At 41.4% G+C, this 23,363-nt stretch overlaps 1 protein-coding gene across 5 annotated transcripts in view; it reads left to right on the top strand.

The window, feature by feature from the left end:
- mdfic (MyoD family inhibitor domain containing) overlaps nt 1-23,363 on the top strand; it is a 220,951-nt gene that overhangs the window by 6,743 nt on the left and 190,845 nt on the right. For 4 of the 5 annotated variants that reach the window (XR_006400425.1, XM_044342637.1, XM_044342638.1 and 1 more), the window contains exon 4: nt 8,679-9,056. Coding sequence is in view for 4 of the 5 variants with exons in the window: in XM_044342637.1 (XP_044198572.1) it covers nt 8,679-9,056 (378 nt within the window). In the remaining variant the exon portion in view is untranslated. Of the gene's footprint in view, nt 1-8,678; nt 9,057-13,781; nt 16,039-23,363 lie in introns of those variants that run through there. The other variant, XM_044342635.1, reaches the window with a different exon arrangement.

The raw sequence follows: 23,363 nt of genomic DNA, 5'->3' as shown, positions 1-23,363 counted from the left end.
GTTACCATGAATGCAGCAATTTGATATTAGTTTTGGTGGAGGTGGAACTGATTTTAAGTGTTTTCTATACCGATCGATAGTTTACTCTGTAACAGTGCATCATATTATAAGCAGATAATGTAAAATCTAAATCTGCAAAGTAACTACAAGTGTCAAATAAATGTAGTGAAGTAAAAAATACAATATTTACTTTGAAATGTTGGGTAGAAGTATAATGTGGCATAAAATGGAAAGACTCAAGCGCAATTTCAGGTACTTGTACTTTCCATAAAAGTACTTTTCACCGCTGCACATATGTCTAGTAAAATTCTTAATCCTTTATGATGCATATTGTATAGTGTACACAATATACAGTTTAGACTGCTGGAATAACTGTAGTCTCCTTTATCTCTTCTGTGATATTCTCCTTGTCTGCTTAGCAAAGGTTAGGCTTGGCTCATGTTTACGGCCTCCCTAACCAATGCCACACAAGACCGTGTTGGTGCTTTTCAAAAGCCACTCACAGAGAGAGAGGGAGCACTAAAAAAAAAAAAAAAAAAAAAAATCAGCCAGTTCAAATGAGAGCAGCGCAGGGGGGATTACTTGGCCTCTAACAGGGTTTTGGCTCCAACATTAAGGTTAAAACCCTTTTCTATTACTGAGATCTCTGCTGATGTTGCCCCCGCCAGCCCCGACCCCCTCGAGCTTCCAGCTCCTTGCCCCCTTCGTGTTTGCAGGTTCAGTGCCTCTCTGCTAGGTCATTCTGTCAGGCCCCCTGATCAGTGAAGGGTGACCGGGGACCAGGGGATGGCTCCCGTCCAGACAGCCACAGCCGCCGACACAGGCCCAGGCTAGTGCGATCCACTCCCACTACCACCCCTCCTCCTCTCTTTCAGGCTAGAGCTAAAATCGATACGGGCGTCTCCGTGTTTAAAAAGCCACTCAGAGGCAGACGAGCACCTCTGTCCCAAAGGCTGATCTCTCAGCTTAAGGCCTTGATTGGCATCCCGAAGATGCGAGGCGCTGACCCACAGCTGTCCCATTAGCAGAGGGTTAATGCTGAGATTGATACTGAGCAAATAAAGGAACTAGGTGTGGGGGTATTTTGATAGACTGCCTATCCCCTCTCTGACCCAGAGAGCTGTATTTTGGCTTTTAGGGAGTGGTAGCGCTATACTGCCAGATCCTCATCTCTGACTCCAGTAGTGTCTGCGTTAGTGTGACACACAAGTGGATCTGCTGCAGAAGCACACTGTATTTATTTGGTGTGTGTGGTTGTCTCTATGTCTGCCTTTTTGCATGTGTCTGTGTATGCCTTTTGTGTATATGTCTGTGTGTACAAGTGCGCATGTGCATGTCTGCGCGCCCTGCCGTTGAATTTCAAACAAGTGAGTTTCCTGTGGAACTTCTACTTCAGCAAGGAGATTTTGAAACCGGTGGAATATTTGAGTCATCGATGTAACTGAAACTGAAAATACCCCCGTTCCCCTCCTCCCCTCCCCTTCTTCCCCCCCCTCCCGTTTGCTGCTGCTCTGTTGCTCCGTTTTTGTTTTGAGTCGTCAGCGAGGAGAGGGTGGAGCACGTTTTTGGAGTATGGAGCCTGGCAGCTCCCTCAGGCCTGCTCTGAGTCACGTCATAATTGATCTTTCTAGAAATTGTGGTAGCTAGCCGTATAAAGCCTAAATCCGTGCAAGATGTGCAGCTTTTTAAAGATACTGCAGTCGCACATTCGGCTGTCTTTATACTATACTCTTTCTCCCCTCTTGGATAGTAAGAGACAGATGAGAGAGAATGAAAGGCGTTTGACAAAGCTCAATGCAGAAACACGCTCATACAAATTCTCGGAAATGAGGAGAGGAAGAGAATAAGGCACCATTTAGTGTCTCTCACAGCAGCCAGGTTGTTAGGCTTTGAACACTCCTTGATGTCTTGCGTTCTGCTACATTAGTAGCACTCAAATTAGCACCATGCCAAATTCCACACAACAGTGGAGAGACCAGAGACTTCAGTGGCCGGAGCTTGGGGGTGTGGGGTAAGGCAGGCGGGAGAGGGTGGTGGTGGTGGGGGGGGGAGTGAATGACTTCCCTTCAACATGATTCATGTAAGAGAAAATGGCATCTCATTGGGAGTTTCAATGATTTAGATAGCAGTCAGACATATTAATTTGGGAAAATGTTCCATTTTGAAATCAAAGGATAATTGATGACCCCCTCCCTCACCCACCAACCTTCCCTTCCCAGCACACACACACACACACACACACGCTCACACACACACACACCTTAACCAGCTCCATGCACCGAGAACGCTGAGAGGTTCATGTCATCAAATCAAGCTCTTGTCTTTCAAGTTGCCTTTGCTACTGTAAAATGTAATTAAGCAGAACAAGGTCCGAGGGGGTTATTTTTTCCACTCAATCAGCAGCAAAATTTGAAATTAGTAAATCCCTGACGCCCTGCTTCTCCTTTTGTTGGGTGGAGGCGGCGGCAGTAGTGAAGGGGAGTGGGGGGGGGAGAATAATATTAAATGCTGTCTTCAAGTGTCACTTCCCCTTCAGCAGGTTGGAGGAGCCAAATTTGAATGACTGTCACATAGAATTACAAGGCGGTGAAAAAAAGTGTGTCACCACTGAAGACTGTCCCTCACATATTGGCAAAAATCCAGGGATGGGAGAAGGGATTGAAAACCAGACAAAAATGTGATTTTTCTTTTTTTTTTTTTCCTCCTGCTTAAATGTGATGCTATGCAATATGATCAGCCCTGACAGGTGAAGACAGCTAATAGAGCTCCGTTGTGGGGTACCATAACACCCCCACATACACATACAGAGCATGTCACTTTTGCTGATGAGGATCCAATATCAGAGCAGGTAATTTAGCTATCCTCAGCGGTCATCATCATCATTTTTATCTTGGATAAACACAAAACATTATGCGTGTGTGTTCACTGACAGGGCCAGGATTGCCATGTGATGTCCATAGTCATGTTTTTTTTTTTTTCATATCTGTTGGAACAAGTGACATTTCTGTTAGCCTGTGTTAGATCGCCATCCATTCTGTGTAAACGCTCAGATTTGGTATGGCGCCCACATCTTTACACTATGGGAGTCTAATTTTCTAATCAAATGCTCATTCTTGATTGCCATTTGACATCACCGATTTTTTTTCTTAATTGACGCTGCTGATATCATATAGATACTAATCACAGCTCTGGTTTTTTTGTTGTGATGGGACTCTTGAATGATGATCCATCCAATGCGTCCTTCTAGACAATAAAGAAAGTCCTTGTCCCGGAGTTTGGAAGGTCAAACGGTAAACGAGGCTTTGATACGCCCAAGGAAAATTTCAATCAGAGCCCTTTGTAATAACATTCATTGTACTATTTTCCTCTCTCTCTGTCCCTCTCACTCTCTCTGCAGTATAATTCCCCTGGTTTTGCGTCTATAAATATGGACAGGGAAGATGTATAATTTCTAATGAGAAAATATATCCCTTGGATTGAAAGGCAGGGGCTGTTCCACACGCTGCTGTTTGTTAGGAGGAGAGATGATACCTCAGGCTGTTTTGGCAGAGAGAGGAGGAGGAGGGGGTGGTGGTGGTGGTGGTGGTGGTAAGAGGAGTCTGGGTAGGTCATTGCACATTTACAAATTAGCATTTCAATCATGCAGGTACATGGGCAGCCGAGCAGAAAATATACATGTTTTTCTAATACATGGCACCAAAAGATAAACAAAACACTGGTCATGTTAGTAGAATTAGCATTTCAGAGCTGGCTGGTGCTGTGTGTATTCCGCCCATTGCTGTTTTTAGGACTCATAACTAAAAATAAAGGTGCCTCTTTCATTCTCATATTCCATTCAGTGTTAACCGACATTGTGTAATAATGGCTATTAGGAGATGAATACAAGATCTGGATTGTGGTGTTTATTTGGCTGACATAATGTGACATTTGAATAACTGTATGCTCTCTATGATGGGCATTCTAATAAGCCTACGCAAACACCTTTCGTCTCTCTTCTCCCTCTTTCTGTCTCAGGGGCATTAATATTAAAAAGGACTGAGCTTTAGAAACACAGAGCTTGTGGTTGTTCAATCTGCTCCCTGCCTTACCTGCGACTCTCTGGCGTAGCCGTGTGCAAATGAGAATCTTCATACTGCCCTGTTTGACCTCTGTGTTATACTTTCATGTTCTTGACTATTTTAGAATTCTTGTTTATACAGCTTTGTTTCAGTTGACATGCATACATGCATATACCATCCTGGTAGGTCTGCCTCTGTGTATGTGTGTATGCATGTGTGTTCCAGTAGGCTTGTGACATATATATATATATATAAATATATATATATATGTATTCCTCCTCCTCTTTCTTCTGTCTTTTGGGTGCAATTTCCAGCTCCCTCCGGTAGGACCTATTTTCTGTGACAAAAACGGAGGTGTATACTCAGTTTTACATACAGAGCGATCCCCCGCACAGCTCTGGCGCAGCTCCAGCGCTCTCCAGGCACTCCGCTGCTCGGTCCCTGTGTGGCGCAGCCACTGAAGACTCAGTGACAAATGGCAATTATATTTGTGTGTTCTTCATGAATCCATCAAACACTGGCCTTTTAAAAATGCTCCCTAGATATTTGAGGCTGTCAGCTACTAGTAGCTGGGACCAAATTGGGATGCTGCTTAGACAGTCAAGAACCACTCACCCCCTAGTTTCCCCTGTGATGTGTGTGACAGCGTGTGTAGGGGAATACCATGTTTTATTCAACTACAAATGTACACTCTCAACAGTTGTTGATGTGCTAGAAATAGGGTGGTTACAAGTCCAATTTGAAGTGTGTGTGTATGTGTGTGTGTCCAGTTCTTCCTCCAAAACATGGTGTTTTAATGCAACCTGTCAGGCTGTGTGCATTCGGTTATCTCAGGACACCTACCCATCTCTGCAAGCTTGTGGCAACAGCACAACTCGTATGATTTTTTAAAAACTTGCTGGGAGTTGTTCATATGAAATTTTGATGCAAGTTGTGTTTCCTGCTGTGTTCTAGGAACAAGGCAGTAGCAGCGCGTCTATGTTGCTCCATCAGGATTTATTATCAGACCCAGCTTATATTTGCATAATCAGATGAATCCTCAGATGAGGAATCAAATTTTATGTTAAAAAATGTCATTACCCCAATATCGTATATTATCTTACTATTATGAAGTCCAGTCTTGTGTAAGCCCATAATAAAAGGTTGTAGAGGTTGTATGTATACTTGTGTAAAGTAAAAACTCACAGTCTAAGTGATTTGTTGTGACTAATACATGCAAAAATGCACAATGGTTGTTCAGAACCTTTCAGATGTCAAAGGATTGACAAATGCAGATGCATCTTTTACACAGTTTTACGGTATACGCTGAAAAATCACGTTATTTATTGGCAACAATTCAGAACTTTCTTCTTCTTTGCACTGCATGTACAGTAAAAAGTTTTTGATTCCCCAACTTCGCAGCATAGCACAATTCCAACAGGACTTACTGTAATTCTGCTTTCTCATTATGTCTTCATTTGTCTCATGGTGACTGTACAAGTCTGTCATTGCCATCTTTGACAGTATCATCATTAACATGATCAATGATTATGAATATTACTCCATCGTGTCCATTCATCTTAGTCACTGTGTTCATCAGGATAAAAATAAAGACTGCGACTGTGTAAAGACTATCCAGGAACCTGCCACTGAAGCGAGCCGCTCCACAGACTTCTTGAACCACTTTTTAGGGTTTCTCAGTGTGTCAGAAACCTGAGTCGCCGCTTATATGCTCTGGGTTTTACGTGGTGGTTTCTTAATAACTATTTATACTTTGGTAAATTGAAAGCTTGACTTCCTCAGAAGGAAAAGGTAATTATGCCTCCCAGTCTACTTTGGCCTTTTTGTACATGAATGTGTGTTTATGTGTGTGTGAGCCCATGTGGCTAGTTCGCTTAACCTGAGAAATGACTGCATTATATTACGCAGTATACTGCGGGTAATTGATGTGTTAAGGAACTGTCATCTTCTAGTTTGCTGTTTTGTGTTAACTTGAAAATACTCAAGACACAGGAAGATGATTAATATGATGCAGAGTTAGCTGTGCCAGTTAGTTGTACAGTGTGGATTGCTTGTGTGTGTGTGTGTGTGTGTGTGTGTGTCTTGCAAATGAGTTTGGACAAGTTAATCATTAGCTATAGAGGGAGATTTCACCTGTCAGCCCCATATTTTCAGCCTGTGCTTATTATGTTTACACATGAAAATATGCAGCCACATCCGAGGGATCAAATAAAGTGAAAGACATGAACAGTGTGATCAGAAGAATAGGCTCTCTGATTGCATTTCTTGTAAATCTTTTGGCTAAAAACTTCAATTTCCAACAGTAGTCCAACATTTTACATGAGGTGGAAATAGCACAAAAATAACAGAATACCTTGTTGCTAGTTGAAATAGTGTACATCACAGCCCCTTCACGAGCTAACTTTAGTGACCTGGTTTGTGATTCTTGTTAATTAAAAGAGTGAGAGAGTTAGTGACAGACACAACTTAACTCAGATAAATAAAAAAAGATACATGACTGGTCTGTGCACCCTGAAGTGACAGTCACACATCCAGATCACAATAATGTGATATTATCTTTAAAGATATCACAGATTGAAACATTTTTCCTGGTGAGGTGAAAATTATCCTTGGTCACCCAAGTAAGGACCACAGTGTTGATGTGTAGAAAACCCTACTGTGTTGTGGCAGCTGTCTTTATGATAATGGTTTGCCAGACTTTAAAGAAAAACTAATGAAAACATGCATAGTTTAAAAAAAAAGGAGTGAAAGGCTTAGTAAGTTGCAGCTGTCAGGGGTAAAACTGAGGAACAACAACAGATGTAGCCTCCTACGAATCTCATTGTTGGCAAGCTTTAGTCTCTCCTCACATTGTCATGGGCAAGCTGTAAGGCTTTTGTCTTTTGGAGAAGAAAATCCATCAACCTGGTCTTAAATCACTGCATAATAAATTATATCGTGTGCTACCCAGTTGTCTAATTCAAATTGCATGGAATCCTGATCCCTAAAGTCTATATTTGTTTATCGAAGCAGCATGCAGAAGCCTGAATGAGGAGAAGGCAAAACCCAGTGTGTGTATTTAATTGCTTTGTTTTACATCCACATTCACGTCCGGCCTCTCCCAGGGTGATGTGTTGTTAAAAAGCGCGAGGCCCGATTCCCACACTCTCTCCCTCTCTTGTTAACTGTAATTGCACTTGTTGGTGAGCTGACAGAAAGAAAATAGACATGGAAAGAAATTACTAGCATCATATTAAGTTCTATGTTTGCATGCACTCTGGAAAATCTGTTGAATTTTGGACAGCTGCAATGGTTTTCTTCAGGTTGTGTTGTACAGCTGTCAACTAAGGCCTAATTCAGAGCCTGGTTGGTGAAGATACCATATGTTCAATGTATATAAAGAAAGAATAGAGTAGAAAGATAGAATAGAAAAAAAATGAATAAGTACGGTTCACACAGACAGACTTAAAAAGAGATGAATAATTCACAAAATCTCAAGTTAAGCGTGCACCGGTGGCACGTGCACATGCACAGTGGCTCTGATGTGGAGGGAAGGTAATGTAGGAGTAACTCCCAGTAGAGCTGAATGTGCAGGTGTTCCTCTCAGTAAAATGCCACCTCCTTTGCTCACTCACATCCTTCGCCTTCTTTCTTATCAGACAGGTCGCTGTCTCCTGACTTTCTGTGGCTGTCACACATACACTTAGAAAGACTAGTTGAGGCCATCTCTGAGCTTTCAGAGGAAAGGAGATCATTACTGTTGCAGACAGCAGCTATTTTGTATATGCACAGTATCACAGGCTCTCTTTCCCTTTTTTCTCCATTCATCTCCCGCTTTCTCACACTGTCTTAACTCACCTGGGTACTGCTCCCACAAATGACTTTCTGCCTACAGCAGTGGCTTTTGTGATCCTGTCACATATAAGGTTCCGATATATCTTTCTGCTTCTTTCTGTCATTCCCGCTTGTTTGCTATATGATCAATATCATGTTAGGAAGTAGTGGAAAGATTTGCTGAGAATGATTTAGCTGAGATCGGTGTGTCTCCATCACTGTGTTCGGTTTTGTAAGACCTGAACATTGCAAGCTACAGCGACTTTATATGTGAATAAAATGTATGAAGTGCAAGGTTTAGAGAGTGCAGACAAAGTTCCCTTCAGTCTTAATAAAGTTACAGAGTTATCAACTGTTTACATCTGAAGGTAAAAGAAGTCTGCAACTTTTTGTCGACCGTGAAATAGACACTATAAACATAAGTAAATAATCAAAGTACATCAGTGATTTATTTGGATGTTTTTCTATTGAAGTGTTTGGGAGTGTTCTGTCCTCGACATTCACATCAAATATTTATACATGAATAAACAAACAACTTTGATTGCTTACACTGAATGCACTTTCTCACTGGATCTCAAATAGAATTAAGAATTGACATGTTTTCTTACAATGTTCAGTTTTATTTGTTTTTGAATAAGAACCTTTTCATGAAGGTATTTCAGCTGAGAAAAATGCAATAAAGATGAAATATTCCATTGGAAATTGAATCTCATAATTGTCCTTAAGAACTGATTTAAACAACTGCACTGAATCTACACACCCAACTCTTTAATAAACAGGAGTGAAAATAATATCCTTTCCTTCCAGCTCAACCTCAGTCTGAGTCACAGCCAGTGCCCTCGGAGCCTGACGAGGGAGACGCCGCCAAGGACCAAAATGGCATTCGCCACAACAGCACTGGCACGCCCGTACTGAGTAACGGCAACGGAATCCACCCTGGCATCGGCGGGGCCGGGGCCACGTGCACATGCTCCTGTGGTGCCAACATCAGCACGGGCGCCATGGGTGGGTCAGTCCCTGGCCTGAGAGCAGCGGCAACCGCGACGATGACAGAGCAGCCCAAGAAGCAGCCTGTGTCACAAAGGATGCAAAGGAAGTTGAGGTCCAGCCTGTCAGTCAACAGTGACAGCAGCCGGCGCAGCAAAGGCAGTTCCACTGGGTCGCAGAAACCTCCTTTACCGGAGGGTGAGTATACTGTACACACACCAGGCAATAATGACAGCAGGTAGAGAGCAAACCTACCTACACACAGGTCGACACTAACTGTCGTACTAACTTTTCTAACACAACAAGCCTCGCTTTCTGCATCCCACCTTCTGTTGATCATAATTCCATTCATCATTCATCTGTTGTAGGGATGTCTCGATCTGATCTACAGGATTAGAATTGGGGCAGATCAAGGCATTTTTAAAATGATCTGCATTGTATATAAAGCATGATCCAGGTTATTGTAACCAGTTGTGCTCCACATATGGCCGCTATCAAAAATACCCCATTAAAACACTTTTAATTAAATTAGTCCATATTATGTGATTTATCACAGTATGTACTATGTATATTATTATATTTCTATCAAATATTTTTTTCTCAAATAAAAAGAATACACCAGTCATATATCATGTTGTACATTTTTAGAACTAGATAGTTAATTAAATGTAATAACTCAAACAATTAATCAAAAATAAAAAAAGATAAAAATACAATAAGCGATACTTCTTACACGTCTTACAAAATGAATAATTCTGCATGTATTATGTAGAAAAATATTAATATTGTCTCTTACTTGATTGGTATCAGAGGCTAAAAACTCTTGTTCAAGTCATCCCTAATCTGTAGTCGCACAGTGAAATGAGACTGCCGTCAAACCATCACCATCAATGTGATTTCTCTGTTGAGGGGACTATTCTTGGGAGGCACTCCTGAAATAATACCTTATAAGATATTGATAATAAATTCTTTCCTTTTCTCACCTTTTAATGATGGGAGTGCATGACCTCTCATATTTATCACTCCTGTCAAGCAAATGACATCTTATCCCACTCCTGTGGCTTTTATTTTCTTTAACAACAAGTCAGAGAGTCCGTTTGCCATGCAGGGAAGCCGTCACTTTGTCAGGTGCAAGGCCGAGGTGAGTCCAATAATGAAGGCGGTTGGCTGGTCCTTTACCATTGGGGAGATAGGTGTGACCGTCTAACGAGGCCTTAGAGCACGGGGTGCCTATTAAAAGTCGTGACCAGCCTTCTTCGGGCCCCTCACGGCCCCTCACACCTCTCTGGGCCCTTTCTGGCTCTCCCTACATCCCGTCAGCACCACCCTGGCCCTCATTAACAAGGCCCTATTGCATCCCCCTTCCAACTACTGTGTTTGTGGACATGCATGTGTTCCCTCTCTGTCTGTAGCATGTGCAATGTGAGGGTTTAGTCATGTTTCTTTAAAGTACAGGGGCGATGCCTACTTACTCATCAAAACCCAAGGCCTTTGCTGTTTTGTCTTTTTATGTGGGCTTTTACCCCAAGGTGAGGATGAAAAATAAGATGTGATGTTATGTGTTATTGAAAGATTGATAATGGTCAGGTTGAGATATAAGTTTAAATGAAGGAGAAAAGTAGGCAGTCAGATCTTTATTTGATGATGCTTTAGTTGAAATATGCATCACATCGAGTTTCAGGCGAGCAAAACAAGCAGGCACGCACACACACATCCACAACACCTCGCGGATAAAGGTGGGATGCATCCACCAGAGATATTCCAGACACGTCATGTTTTCAACATCTTAATTGGTAAAGAACAGAAGAGAGAGGGTGAAAGGGAAAAAAAAAACAAAACAACAGCAGCTCAACAAGTCTCTCATTATGGCTTTTGTGTTGCTTATTTGCAGACGCGAGCTCTCAGAATCAATATGCTCGCTCTCAACTATTTATTTCCCCCTGGAAAAAGCCAAGCTGTTGTGTTTGAATGTTTACACGGATTAACATAATCTGTTTGCCTGTGAAATTAGCCTCCTAAACAGCCCCCTGAACACAGGAAATAAAAGGCGTAAGCTAGCAGGAGCTAGCTCTGGGGATTCTGCTGCTCCCTGTGTTTCTTGGCACATGCCGTTGGCACCGTAGCCAATCCGTGATAACACAGCAGCTTCTGAAGGAGTTATTTACCACAGTGCTTTTGTTCAGCAGGGTGGGTAGTCTCAACTCTTGTCATCCAGCTTGTGTTTTGCTTAATTGTGTGTAATCAGTTAAGGTCTTCAAGCTGCTTTAGTCCCATTTAGAGATTTAGGGCCAAGGCCACAAGCGCAATTTCTCTTCTTTGCCTAAGCTAAAAATGTGTTTGCGCGTGTGTGTTGTGTAAGCTCTAGTCCTCCAGCTTTGACTTTTCCCTCAGTCATGCATTATAAACAGGCCTGCTTTAAAGTACATGTGGTGGACCTACACCACCCAGCCTATATCCTCTGCCCTCTTTACCCATGTCTGCCTTCTGTGCATTCCCATGGCCACCAAGGCTTTGTCTGATCAATCTCTCTCTCTTTATCTTAGCCTGTCTAGCTATCTTGCCCTCTCTCTCCCTCTTTGTGAGTTTGAATGTTTTGCACAGCTTGCCGCTCTGAGGCCCATCCAGCTTGTTTTGTGTCATGCCGCTCCCTTTTTTTTTGATGTTAGCTTTCCAGATGTCTCAAACTATTTCCTCAGAGGCGCCGGACGCTGTTTTTGGCCCTGCAAATTCTGGGCTTCATCGCTGCTCGCTGACATTAAACAGGAGCAGTGTCAGTGTGCGCTGTTCTGTCTGTCTGTTGGTTGGTTTCACTCTGTCTCTGTCTGCCTGTCTGTCTGTCTGTCTCTCTCTGTTTTCATGGAGATGTGCCTTGTGTCCAGATCTCTTGTGTACAGTAAAAGACCCCCCCCCCTCTTTCCCCTCCTCCTCGCTGGCTTCTCTAAGATCCAGACTAATCGCTGGTGTTGAATTATACATCCAAGTGAATAGCTGAGATGGCCAGCCGCTGCTTAATGCTTATGTACTGTGTTTTTATCGTATTCACAGTATACTGTTACATTCTGAACACTGGCATGGCTATACCCTCTGGGTCCTTCAAAGTTTGTTAGGCTGAACTTTGAGGTTTTGTGCGTAGAGCTGTGGCCGGGCAGCGTTTATTGCTCTCATTGGCATTTTGTAGCACTCAGATGGCACCGCAGTACAGTGCATGCCAGTATAGAATGTGGTATGAGTCTTGTTATGCCAGCATGAAACAAATCCACAGTCCACAATCTGCCCAACAGCAATTTAGTGCGTGTCAAAACCAGATGTTCAATGGTGAAGGATTTATTCACATGCATCTCCCATCACCGCCAGTGTTATTGCCTCAGATAAGGATAATAAGATGCATTCAAACTTCAGGCACCCTCACAGACACACACGTACGCACACACTGGCTCGTTTCATGTTCCCTTCTCTATCTTGTTTGTATCACAGTCGGCTAGTGCTTCTGGTCAGCTCTGCAGCCCTGAGCACCGAAAAAATAGGAAAAAAAAAAAATCCCCTCTACTTTGATTAATCAAACATGAGCATCCAGCGGTCCTCAGCTTGCCTTCCCATGCCGTCCTCCACACTCTCCTCCTTTCCCTTTCCCTCTAACCCAATCAGTAACAGCCCCTTCTGACAGCTCAAGATGGGCTGATGAAAGTTATGCAAATGCGCCCTGTTTGTAATGCTATTTTTCTGCATCCATCCACATCATGTCTTTTTAACACTCCAAAGCAGTGGTGCTGCGCTGGCCTTGGTTCAAAAGGGAGACAGCTGCAAGGAGTGTACGCCAGGCGCACATACCGAATGATATTATGATTTAGTGACTTAGATGCAACTACAGAAGTTCTGGTGTGAAGCAGCTTGATTAATAACAAGATAAATTGTGTACATTCATCTCCTGTTTGTGTATCTGTGGGCTAAACAGCTACTGTTCAGTGTATGTACTAACCACTCTTCTGCTTTACTCATGAGTTATATTCCAAATTACACTTAGAATAATTGACTCCAGCTCATAAAAAATGACTGACAACTATAGAAAATTATGTTTTTTAAAGGAGCACAAGTAAGTTAAGTCTTTGGTTTGTTTAAATAACTGTATAACACCTCTATATTGTAGATATATTTATATTTGAATTTTAGTCTAATGACATTTTCTGATTAAAGATTTGGGATTAAAACTCTGTTTTCTGCATCCTGTACTTATTGTACATACAATTACTAATATGCTGAACTAATTTAGGTTTATAAGTAAAAAATGTAATTCTTTTTTTTTACATTAAGTATTCAAACCAACACCGTAGCATTTTAATGTGACATGTAACTAATTCAGTCATTCAGAAACACATTTGCGATGGTTAATGGGCACATTTGTAATTTAAAGGGAAACTCTTCATTGCTGTGAAACAACAAGCTGAAACTTGCCACCAGCCATATAAAGAGGATCTGTGGGGAGGTTAAATGTTAATCAGAGGTGTGAGCATTGCCCGCATTAATCCACCTATTTGCCAGGGAGAGACTCTTGGACTTTGCTAATCATTTTTGTGTGATCAACCTAGCAGTTTGCATGATAATGCCACAATTATTTAACAGTCTGTTAATCAAAACTGCAGGAGAGGAATTCATTTCTCTGAATTTCTCTTATTTCCTTTAGCCCCCCTGCCTAGTTGGCCCTCACCCCTTTGCCACATACCTATTCTGTTCCACCAGTCTGCCAAGCATGCAAATCTTTACTCACTCGCTTACGCTGCACTGCTTTTATTAACAGGCGCTAATTTTTTTTGTGAAAATCAAATTCAATATATTTCTACTCTTAACATGATTGAATGCTTTGTAAAAATTCATGTATTTATTTCACTTTACAACTTTTCACCCTCGATCGGTTCGACGTGGAACCAGACTGCTGCGTCCACTGCATCTTGGCCTGCCTGTTCTGCGAGTTCCTGACACTTTGCAACATGGTGGTGGCGCAGGCCTCGTGCGGCACATGCACATCCGAGGCCTGCTGCTGCTGTTGCTGCACCGAGGACGTGGGCGACGACTGCAACTCCCCCTGTGACATGGACTGTGGCATCATGGACGCCTGCTGCGAGTCGTCAGATTGCCTGGAAATCTGTATGGAGTGCTGCGGCATCTGCTTCCCCACATAGGGAATCCGGTGCTGGTGTTGAGCAGGGTCTCTCTGCAGGGGATAACTGGACCCTGGATGGAAAACTAGAAAGAAACTGCTGCTGCTGTCACTTTGAATTCAGCACCAGACAGGGGGAACAACAGTGTGTGTGTATGTGAGTGTGAGTGTGTGTGTGTGTGTGTGTGATGGTCAGCATATGTGTTTGTAGATGTCTTTTTTTTAAATGTGTCATGACTGTTGAGTGTGAAGTAGTATGGTGTGGTTGAGTAAAGCATGCTTTGAATGATGTATTTTGACACTGGGCTTCTCCATCAAAACCAGCTCAGCAGGGGCTAGAAGTAATTCCAGATAAACTCGCAATATGAATATGTCAGTTAAATCTTCAGTGCATAGTAAGTTGTTGCTGTTGTTCTTTCCTTTGCGTTAAAAGTATTATCACAGACTGTCTTAAGATTTTTGTTACATCAGGAATGCTGTCTAATTGTATCTTATCTTGCCTTTTTTTCATTTTTGATGACTGATATGTCGCATACACTAACAAAAATGATGAACAAAATGATTACATTTGAACAAAATGATTACATATAGTCTGTTTTAGTTTTCAGTACTTGTGTTTTTTGTTGCTTAAAAACTGAGGTTACAAGCTTAGTACCGTACAACACTGTAAAAGGTTTATGTGACAGCTCATACATTTCTTAGTTGCATACTGTAGTTTTGCAACATAGATTTTCATTCACACATATCTACTGTAGCACTGTAGAACAGTTGAAACTAGTGAAATATTAAAAGGGGAATCAGGACATAAGAATATTTGCTACTTTCTGAAACTGTTTTAGGGACAAAATGTTTTTCTTTTTCTCTCTTTTAAGCATTTTTGGAATTTAAGTAGCATATAATTACAGAAAAAAAACTGCACAAAATTGCTGATAAGCTTATATTTGTTTGCTAAATCTTACTAAGTGCTGGAATGTGTATGAAAACTTTTTGACCAAAGAATCTCATCTCACAACTCCTGATCTAACAGTATTTGAAGCCTTGGGTTTACTGGAAATACAGTGCATACATTCTAATACACAATGTTACAGTTTTCTGCAGTGTTAAGATGTACAATGTGTACAACCGTATGTCTTTATTTCAATGAGAGTCCTCTTCTAATGTCAGCCATCAATGATTAGGCTTTGTCAGCTGCATATGGTACAAGTCTTTTCTGTGATGCTATTTTACATACATACTGTGTAAGTATGACTTGTTGAACTGCACTCTGTTCATGAGGGGTGTGATAAGGAATTAAAAAATGGTGACCCTGGTTGCCATATAAGCGGCTTTCGGGTATCAAGCCCAGTGACTCACAATACAAAAAAGGGAATCATGAACTGTCATGTTGAAATGGTAAACTAATGCAGGGTAAAGGCAGTTTTCTTCTCCTTTTTTTCCAGTTCCCTTAATTCTGTGTATCTCGAGATGAGTTTGTGGTGAATCACCAGTGGAGTCATTTTCTTGTCTTGGAGATCCGCTTTGATGTTGTTTAAGTGATGATACTTAATACTGGCCCTCATTAGCACTGCTTGCTAAATGGTAACATAAAATGTCCCTTCCTAACGCCAACAAAGATAATATGCTGTCATGTACAGCTCGTCTTAATGGCGCACTGTTATTGTGTATAAGGAGGTTGGATAGGCACCTCTGCAGCAGATAATGTGCAGAAAGTAAACCTCATTTTCATGTTTATGATTAACTCAAGCCACAAGTTTGTTACGGGCTAAAGAGTGTCAAGAAAACACTATATAGATAATGTGAAGAATTTATCTACAAGAAAAAGTGTATACATGTAGCTACAGTAGTTGTCCTTCTATATTATACTGTTTTTTTTTTTCCAGTTCTGTACCTTAAACTTGATTCTTTTCATTCTTGTCTCGATGCATCCTTTCTCGAGTTGGAATCCATAGCTCATTTTATTAGTTTTGTACTTTATCTGCGATCTCAATGAGAACATTTTCTAAAATAAAATAAAAAATATTAAAGTAATGATGTTTTTTTGCACTCTTTTTACATACTTTCAATTTTATGTTGATAATTTCTTCATAATGTTTCTGTGGTTGGTGTAGCAAACTCTATGTTTTGTTTTCAGGGACTGTAAAATTGTGTATAACATAAGGCAATTGGTGGAGGAGCTGTATTATCTTTGTAAACAGTTTTTCTGATGCTGTTTTTTTGGCATATCTTTTATTTTTTTAAACTGTCATCACTCAAGTAGACATCACTCAACATGCATTATTATTACAACAACCAGTTGCAGACATTACATTTCCGAAACCCTTCATAATTCTTAACTTGCATGTGTCTAATGAGAGATTCTGTTTCTTCGGTGGATAGGGCAGCAGGAACAAAGTATGAGTTTCATGACGACCACATATGTAACCTCGCCACCCTGCCCCTTCACAGCTCTGTGTTGCACAGTCCTCATCCTCTGGTCCTTCCTCTATTAGAGGGGGTGCTCACCTGGCAGCAGCATTAGCACTAACATGGAAACATGGCCAACAACACTCAGTGAGGTCATCAGGGAGCAAGGACCTCATGCTGGCTGGAACAGCAGTCTGACCTTCAGCCAACACCACCCCCTGTTAACCCCTCAATTAACCTCCACGTCAGCCCCCCTGCTGGAAGAGCAGAGAGGAAGAGACCCCCCCCCCCCCCCGCCCAACCCACCCCTCCTTTCCCAGTTCCATTCTTTCTTTATTTCCTTTTATCATTTTCTGCCTGGATACACCCTGGCCCCAGGAAATTACCATCTTATTTCACTAATGCGTTGGGGAAAATATCACTGTCCAGAAAGTCTATAATCACGCAGGAGTTCTACTTTTTCTTTCTTTCTTTCACTTCATTCCACGTTCACAGAGGAGGCAGAGGGTTGGAAATATTAAAAACTCCAGGTAGAGTGTGCAATGACCTTTTCACAAAGTCGTCCACCTTTCCACTCCTCTAATCAATCCCCCTCTGATCGCTCACTGTGTGCTGGATTGTAATGTCACAATTAGGAAGGCTCCATTGTCTGTTTGCCATCTGGGGAGAAATTTGTCACTTTTCTGATCTCAAGGTCATTTCTCTTACAATATTAAATAAATTAGAGTGCAGCAATGGCCACCTCCTCCAACTAGCTGTGTATCCATCCATCCATCCATCCATCCATCTGTCCATCTTTCCATCCATCCATCCCTTCTTCCTGCTCAGTTGGGTTGGGATACAACTCTTTCACTCAGAAAATGAAAGTCTCCTTCCCTTGGCCATGAGAACAAACGACTGCTTTTGCTGTTGCTTTATATGAGAAAAAAAGCAGATGGCCACATTAATGATGTTTTGTTTCCTTCTTTTTCCTATTGGAGGTAGACCTGAGAGTTGTATACTGATAAGATTATAACCATATCATAATTATGTATAATATGACTAATTAGACAGGACAAGAGGGGGTGGCGGTAATGTGTGACACTTCTTTTTATTCACCATCTGCTGCTTTTTCCCTGATGGAACATCAATGCTTCTTTTTGTCAAACGGCAGAAAATGGGAGAACGTGTGCTTATTTTTTTTATTTTTTCTCCCAGTCCTCTGTCAATCCATAGGATCCATAATAGCCATCATTACCTGGTTGTTAGCATTCAGGTGATTCATTTTGACGTATTTATGATATTGTGTTGTGAGTCATTAAAGATAATCATTTGAATCACTGTCAGCATCTAAGCACATCAGAAAATTACATGTATTGTTGCATTATGGCATGTGTCATAATGGATTGTAAACATGAGATTGCTTGCGATGGTAATGCAGTTCCTCCAGAATTTTGTTGCAGAATATTTAGAAACAAAGTACATAAAGCATGGAGGCTTAAATTGTTAAATCTTTTTGTGATGCATGCTTTTGCATTTGTATCGGCAAAACATGAATGAATACGTATCCTGTTCTCTTGTTGGCAGTACACTAAACAGCACCATACAAGGAAAAAGCGCTCCTAACATGGACGTGTGCTACTGTGAAGCACTACAATGTCCTTTTTTTCCCCCCCTTCCTTCTCACTCATGTCAAAGTTTGAAAAGACTTGACCTTCCTGTTTAGACTTGTGGCATGACATTAAAATAAAATGAGACGATCTTTCAGAGGGCTGTGCAAAAAAAAAAAAAAAAAAAAAGGAGAGTTCAAGTAATGTCACTTTCAATTAATCTCCTCAGGTAGTGGCCCCATTAGCCCTCTCACACACGGGCCTGGTTTACAATGCAAATAGGGTCATTACCTGAGGACTCTAATTGACTTTGACAAGAGGCCGGAGAAGGCTGCCCTCTTACACCATGTGTTATTTGTTTGCTTCTTATTTCTCCTACAAAAAATTATTGATGTGCGTGCCAACCTGAAAAGTGCATAACATTGCATCAGCAGTGACAGAATGCTGATAAAATTATGGGGTATACTTTCAGCCAGCAGGAAGTCTGTTGCACGTCTACTACTTTTTATACAATCACTTGTAGTTTGTGTGTTGATGTATGAAATGCCATGCTCAGAAATTAAATCAGTCTCAGAACAAGAGTCTCAGCAATGAAATGTAAATGATTTCCAAGTGAAAGATTTGTATTCTTTGTTCCCCTCTTAGAGTAACAATGTGTGATCGTGCTCACACCTTAAATATTTAAACACCCTCTTTTGCTAAAGCTTTGCTGTGGTACATGGGCCTCTGACTGCTTCTAATCTCCTTGTTACCTGGAGGCGTCGCCACGGCGATGCAAAGATAACATGAGGCAGTTAGTGAGATCACGAGACTGGAGCTTGAGAAACCCCCCTGCCCTGCATGGGGCACAGTGAGGTTCAAAGTTTCTGCCATGCGTCGTGCCCCGAGAAGGCAGCGCTGACAACAACATCTGCCTCAAGGAACGAAAGATTCAGACAGGAATGAAAGGAGAGAAGAGATGCTGAGATGTTTTCAAATCATTTCCTTTCTTTCCCCGACATAGCAGAAAACATCCCCTCTTTCCTCACACCCCCCGTCCTAGTTCAGATGTTGTTGCATCTTAAACTGTACGTGCAAGTGGAATATTTTTGTCGAGGCCTCGGTTTCTGTGGTGTGTTTGGGTGCTTTCGTTCAGGGGAGGTTTCTGTTTCATGCATGCTTGTGCGGGTTTTCAGAGAGAGAAACAGAAGCAGGGGTCTTGGTCCTGTAAATAAGACATCAGCTTAAAGTTGCGCACTTTCAACTTTTCTATTTTCCTTCCGCCCCTCCATCTGAAAGGCAGTGGACCGTGGGAGAGGCAAATTGAGAAGGACGTGCGGACCAGGGATGCCTGTTTATTTGCTTGTACACGCTCCTTGAGCTATAAATTAGATGTCACCATTGTTACATGTCATTGGCTGATGTGGACGTGTTGCGGTCTCCCAAGCAGCACTTTTGATTGTTTGTTCTTAACATCACTTAAATGAATGGGGCCTCTACTGGCCTGCAGTCATCTGGATCTCATGCGTGATTGGCAGGTTGTTTAGCAGGCGTGCTTGTTCTATCATAGTTTATCTGAGCATTAAAACCACACACAGAGCAGGATATGTTTATGTTAAAATCAGCTTTTCTATTTGTACTTTTACAGATTTACAAAACACCCAGATATCTTATTTAGAAACACACTGAAATCTTTGCATTTGACTTAAAGATGTCTTTTGCAATTTGGGTTTCAATCAGTTTTCTTTTGCAATTTTCTCAGATTTTCTAATATGTGAAAGAGTTCATGATACAAACTCAAAATGGCAGAGAAGTTTGGCTACTCTGTGGCTCTTTTTGTCAAATATCAGGCTGTTAATAAACTTCTGAGACCAACTGCAAGCTTTTTGTGCATCACATATTTAATTTTCACAGCTTGCACCAAAAATGCCTTAAATTGAGCACAAACACGAGCACAAACAGAGAACGTCCCTCACGGTGGTTTGAAAAAGATTTACAGAGCCGAGATGTGTTTTTGTGCGCGTGTTTATCTCCTCTTAACCCGATTCAACCGAGCCACCCCGCCCAGACGCGGAGAGAGAGAGAGAGAGAGCATCTAGTAGCTTACCTCCCTCCATGCAGAAAGAAAACACGGATCAAGGTCTTAATAACACCAGCCATTGTGGCAAATATATAGGACTCAACTTTCCGCTTGGAGCAGCCTCTTCACATTGAGTTAACATGACTGACAGGCAAAGCCTCACACACACACACATACATACACAAACATGCTGGGTCTAACATGCTTTGTAACAACAGGCAAAACATAAGATCAAACAAACATGCATACACTAGTGTTTTTTCATATTCTACTCATGCAAACTCAAACTTAGTCATTTTTATTTGCAAATAAACAATCACAGTATTAATTGTTTGTCAGATCAGTTTGATTGTTTTCCCTCTATGCTCTTAAGTACGTCTCCTCTGAACAGTGACTCGGTTGTTAGGCTTGTCTCAACAAGCTCCACCACAAACAACAATTCAGCAGTGATAACCCCCCCATACTACCAGATGCTTTGCCTCAATGTGTTTATTTGCCTGTCAGGCGTCCTTAATTGTTTCATCTGCTACAAATAAACACATCTGTTGCATCTTTGTTTACACACCGTTCAGTATCAAACTGCTGTGGTGACAGTGTGTTTAGCTGATGATGTGCGGCGTGCAGCGCAGATTAAAGGAAGGCAACTAGGCATCGGCAGGATGTTTTGTACATACGCCGCAGGGAATTTGATATGTGGGGAAAGTTTACAGGTGTGCAGCAGCAACACCTGCTCGCATCCTCATCTGGAAGAGAACTTCATAAAGTGTAAATTAACACGTGCGTAATGCAAGGGTTCATTGTCAGGGTAACTGCAGCACTGTTTCATGCATGTTATTACCACATACAAGAAGATGATGGCGATGGAGGTGACTGGAATTCTGTTTACGGTGCACACAGAATTAAAAAAATGAAATAAAATTTAAAAAGTTGACATTATTTTTTGGATCACGCACAGACAACACCGTCAACAGTTTTCATAGAGACTGTTTCTTTAAACTTTCCATAGTGAAGTCTGTTCATCCAGAGTAACTGGGACATTGATTCTGGATGATGCGTTTGAATATTTTTTCTTTTAATGGAAATTTCAAAACCTCCAAAATGTCAGAACAGATGAAAGAAAAGGCAGCACTGGTGCAAGTATTAACATGAACACAACCGATGTGGCTATAATATGCATTGACATTTCCGGAATTGTACAATTATAGACTTTCAAGTCACAAGGAAGCAACTTTTAATGCAAAGGTGGGTGTGAGTGGGTTAGCTAGGTGGGAATTGTCATTTTCTTGGCATGCTTAATGGTGCATCTCATGTAAGTGAGGATGCTTCTTAAGGTGGAAGGTGTCAGTGTGATAATTTTTTTTTCCATATACCTGTTTTCTTAATTTTCATTGTCTGCTAGATGGTAATTGTCATTGTTAGGATGCTCCGTTAGAACATGGCTGATGAATAAGTGAAGATCTGATTTATCTTACTGTGTGTTTCTTTTGTGTTGTGAACACAATATAATCCTTGTATAGATTTTGAAAACACAAACATTTAAACTGGCATTGGTTTACAGAGTGTATATCATACATATCCCCGACATATCTGGGAGTATTCACAGTTACATATTCCATCTAGGGTATTGAAGCTAAATATGAATAGTTCATTGGCGCTTATTAATAGTGTATGTTTGCTCTTCTTTAACAGAAAAGTCCTGGGGAACCATCTAAACAAGCCAGCTCGTGGTATTTGAAGCCATCTGAAAGCAGTCATAGGTGCTTCTTTGAGATCGAAAGAGAGCGAGAGAGAGAGAGAGCGAGCTAGGCACAGAACAAGTGAGGAGGAGGAGGAGGCTTCAGATCGGAGATGCCACATCTCATATGTTGCAAGGTGATGAAGTGCAGATATCCGCCCTTAAAGAATATGTGCCCTGCGGACATGTGTGAGATTTATGTGTCTTTCTCTTTTTTTTTTTCCCACCCCATTCTTTAAAATTCAAACGTGGTGCAACAAAAGGGGGTTTGAAATATTCTCAGCCCCCCGAAAGAATATTCAAGACGATTGAGCTTGCAGGTTAAAAATGTATATGCAAATGCAGGCTACATTAGAGCATGCACAGGTTGTTAATAAATTAACACGTGGCAGAAATAATTCAGTTTAGCGTGATAATTCTTGGGTGCGAGCTGTCAGCTGTCGCATTGTTCTGGATAGAATGTGACGCTGAGATGGCAACACGAGCAGTGAACTGTGATGTTTTAGTGTACCTTGCTCTCCAGTCTCGGCACTCTGACACAATAACTGCCTTTTGCTCGCCTCGCTCTGCTTTTTTGTCATTTTGGAAGAACAAAAGGTTTAATTAAGGATGCCTTTCAAAGAGAGGTTGACATTATTCTTGCACACACTCACGTAAAGCCACAGAGGGGGGTTCTGTTTCGTGAGACTAAATATTCCCCCCAAACCTACTAACACACTTTGTGTTAAAGCACAAGATGCATCTTAAGCATGACTTCAGATTCTTTCTTTTTTTTTTGTTGAATTTCCTTTCAAAAACACTGATAATTCAAGAAGTGGTATAGTTGAGGAGAAAAGTGTGAGATAGTAAACGTTACGTTTCCGCTCTGGTTGCTGTGGTTGCTAAGCTGCTGATTGTAGGAGGGCATCTTGACGTTCCAGGCAGGGATGTTGTGTGACGAGTGCACTTCCTCTCTTTGCCTCATCCCAGAGATTTGCATAGCAGGAACCCAGGGAGCTGACACTCTGTTTATGTAGCTCAAGGTGCAGGGGATATGTGAGGTGTCAAGTGACTCACAGTCAAGTTTTTAATAAGTGCCATTTGTTCAATCTGCTGTTTAAACACTCCCGTCGCCTCTCTATATCCTTAAAGACTGTATGCCCCGCTATCTTTTAATTAAGTCTTGGGCTAATGTGCCACTTAATTGACTAATCTGAGAGATTTTGTTTTCTCTAATTTACTTGAAAAACCATCGCCAGCTAAGCTTTTTAATATTGGTGTGATGAGGGTGGATACTTAGTGGATGCTTCAGAAGTGAGTGCAGGGGTAGAGGGAGTACTTGAAGGGGAGAGAAACAAAGTAGCGTTAACTCCTTCTAATTCCTATTAGGTTTGACAGAAGGCTGATAGCTAACTAGGCCATCATGTCACTCTTGTTTAAGCATTTTGTTTTTTTTACAGGTATGCTTGCGGATCGACTTAGTAAAACTTGAATTTGCATATAGTTTCCGATTGCACATAGTTGTGTTTAGTTCTCTGGTTGAACTTTGTATCGGTGGTTCCATGCTTTGCTGCAGTATGTATACTAT

Source organism: Thunnus albacares, chromosome 23 (genome assembly GCF_914725855.1).
Source record: "Thunnus albacares chromosome 23, fThuAlb1.1, whole genome shotgun sequence".
In the NCBI taxonomy this organism is placed as follows: Eukaryota; Metazoa; Chordata; class Actinopteri; order Scombriformes; family Scombridae; genus Thunnus; species Thunnus albacares.
This window is presented reverse-complemented; position numbering and strand designations above follow the sequence as displayed.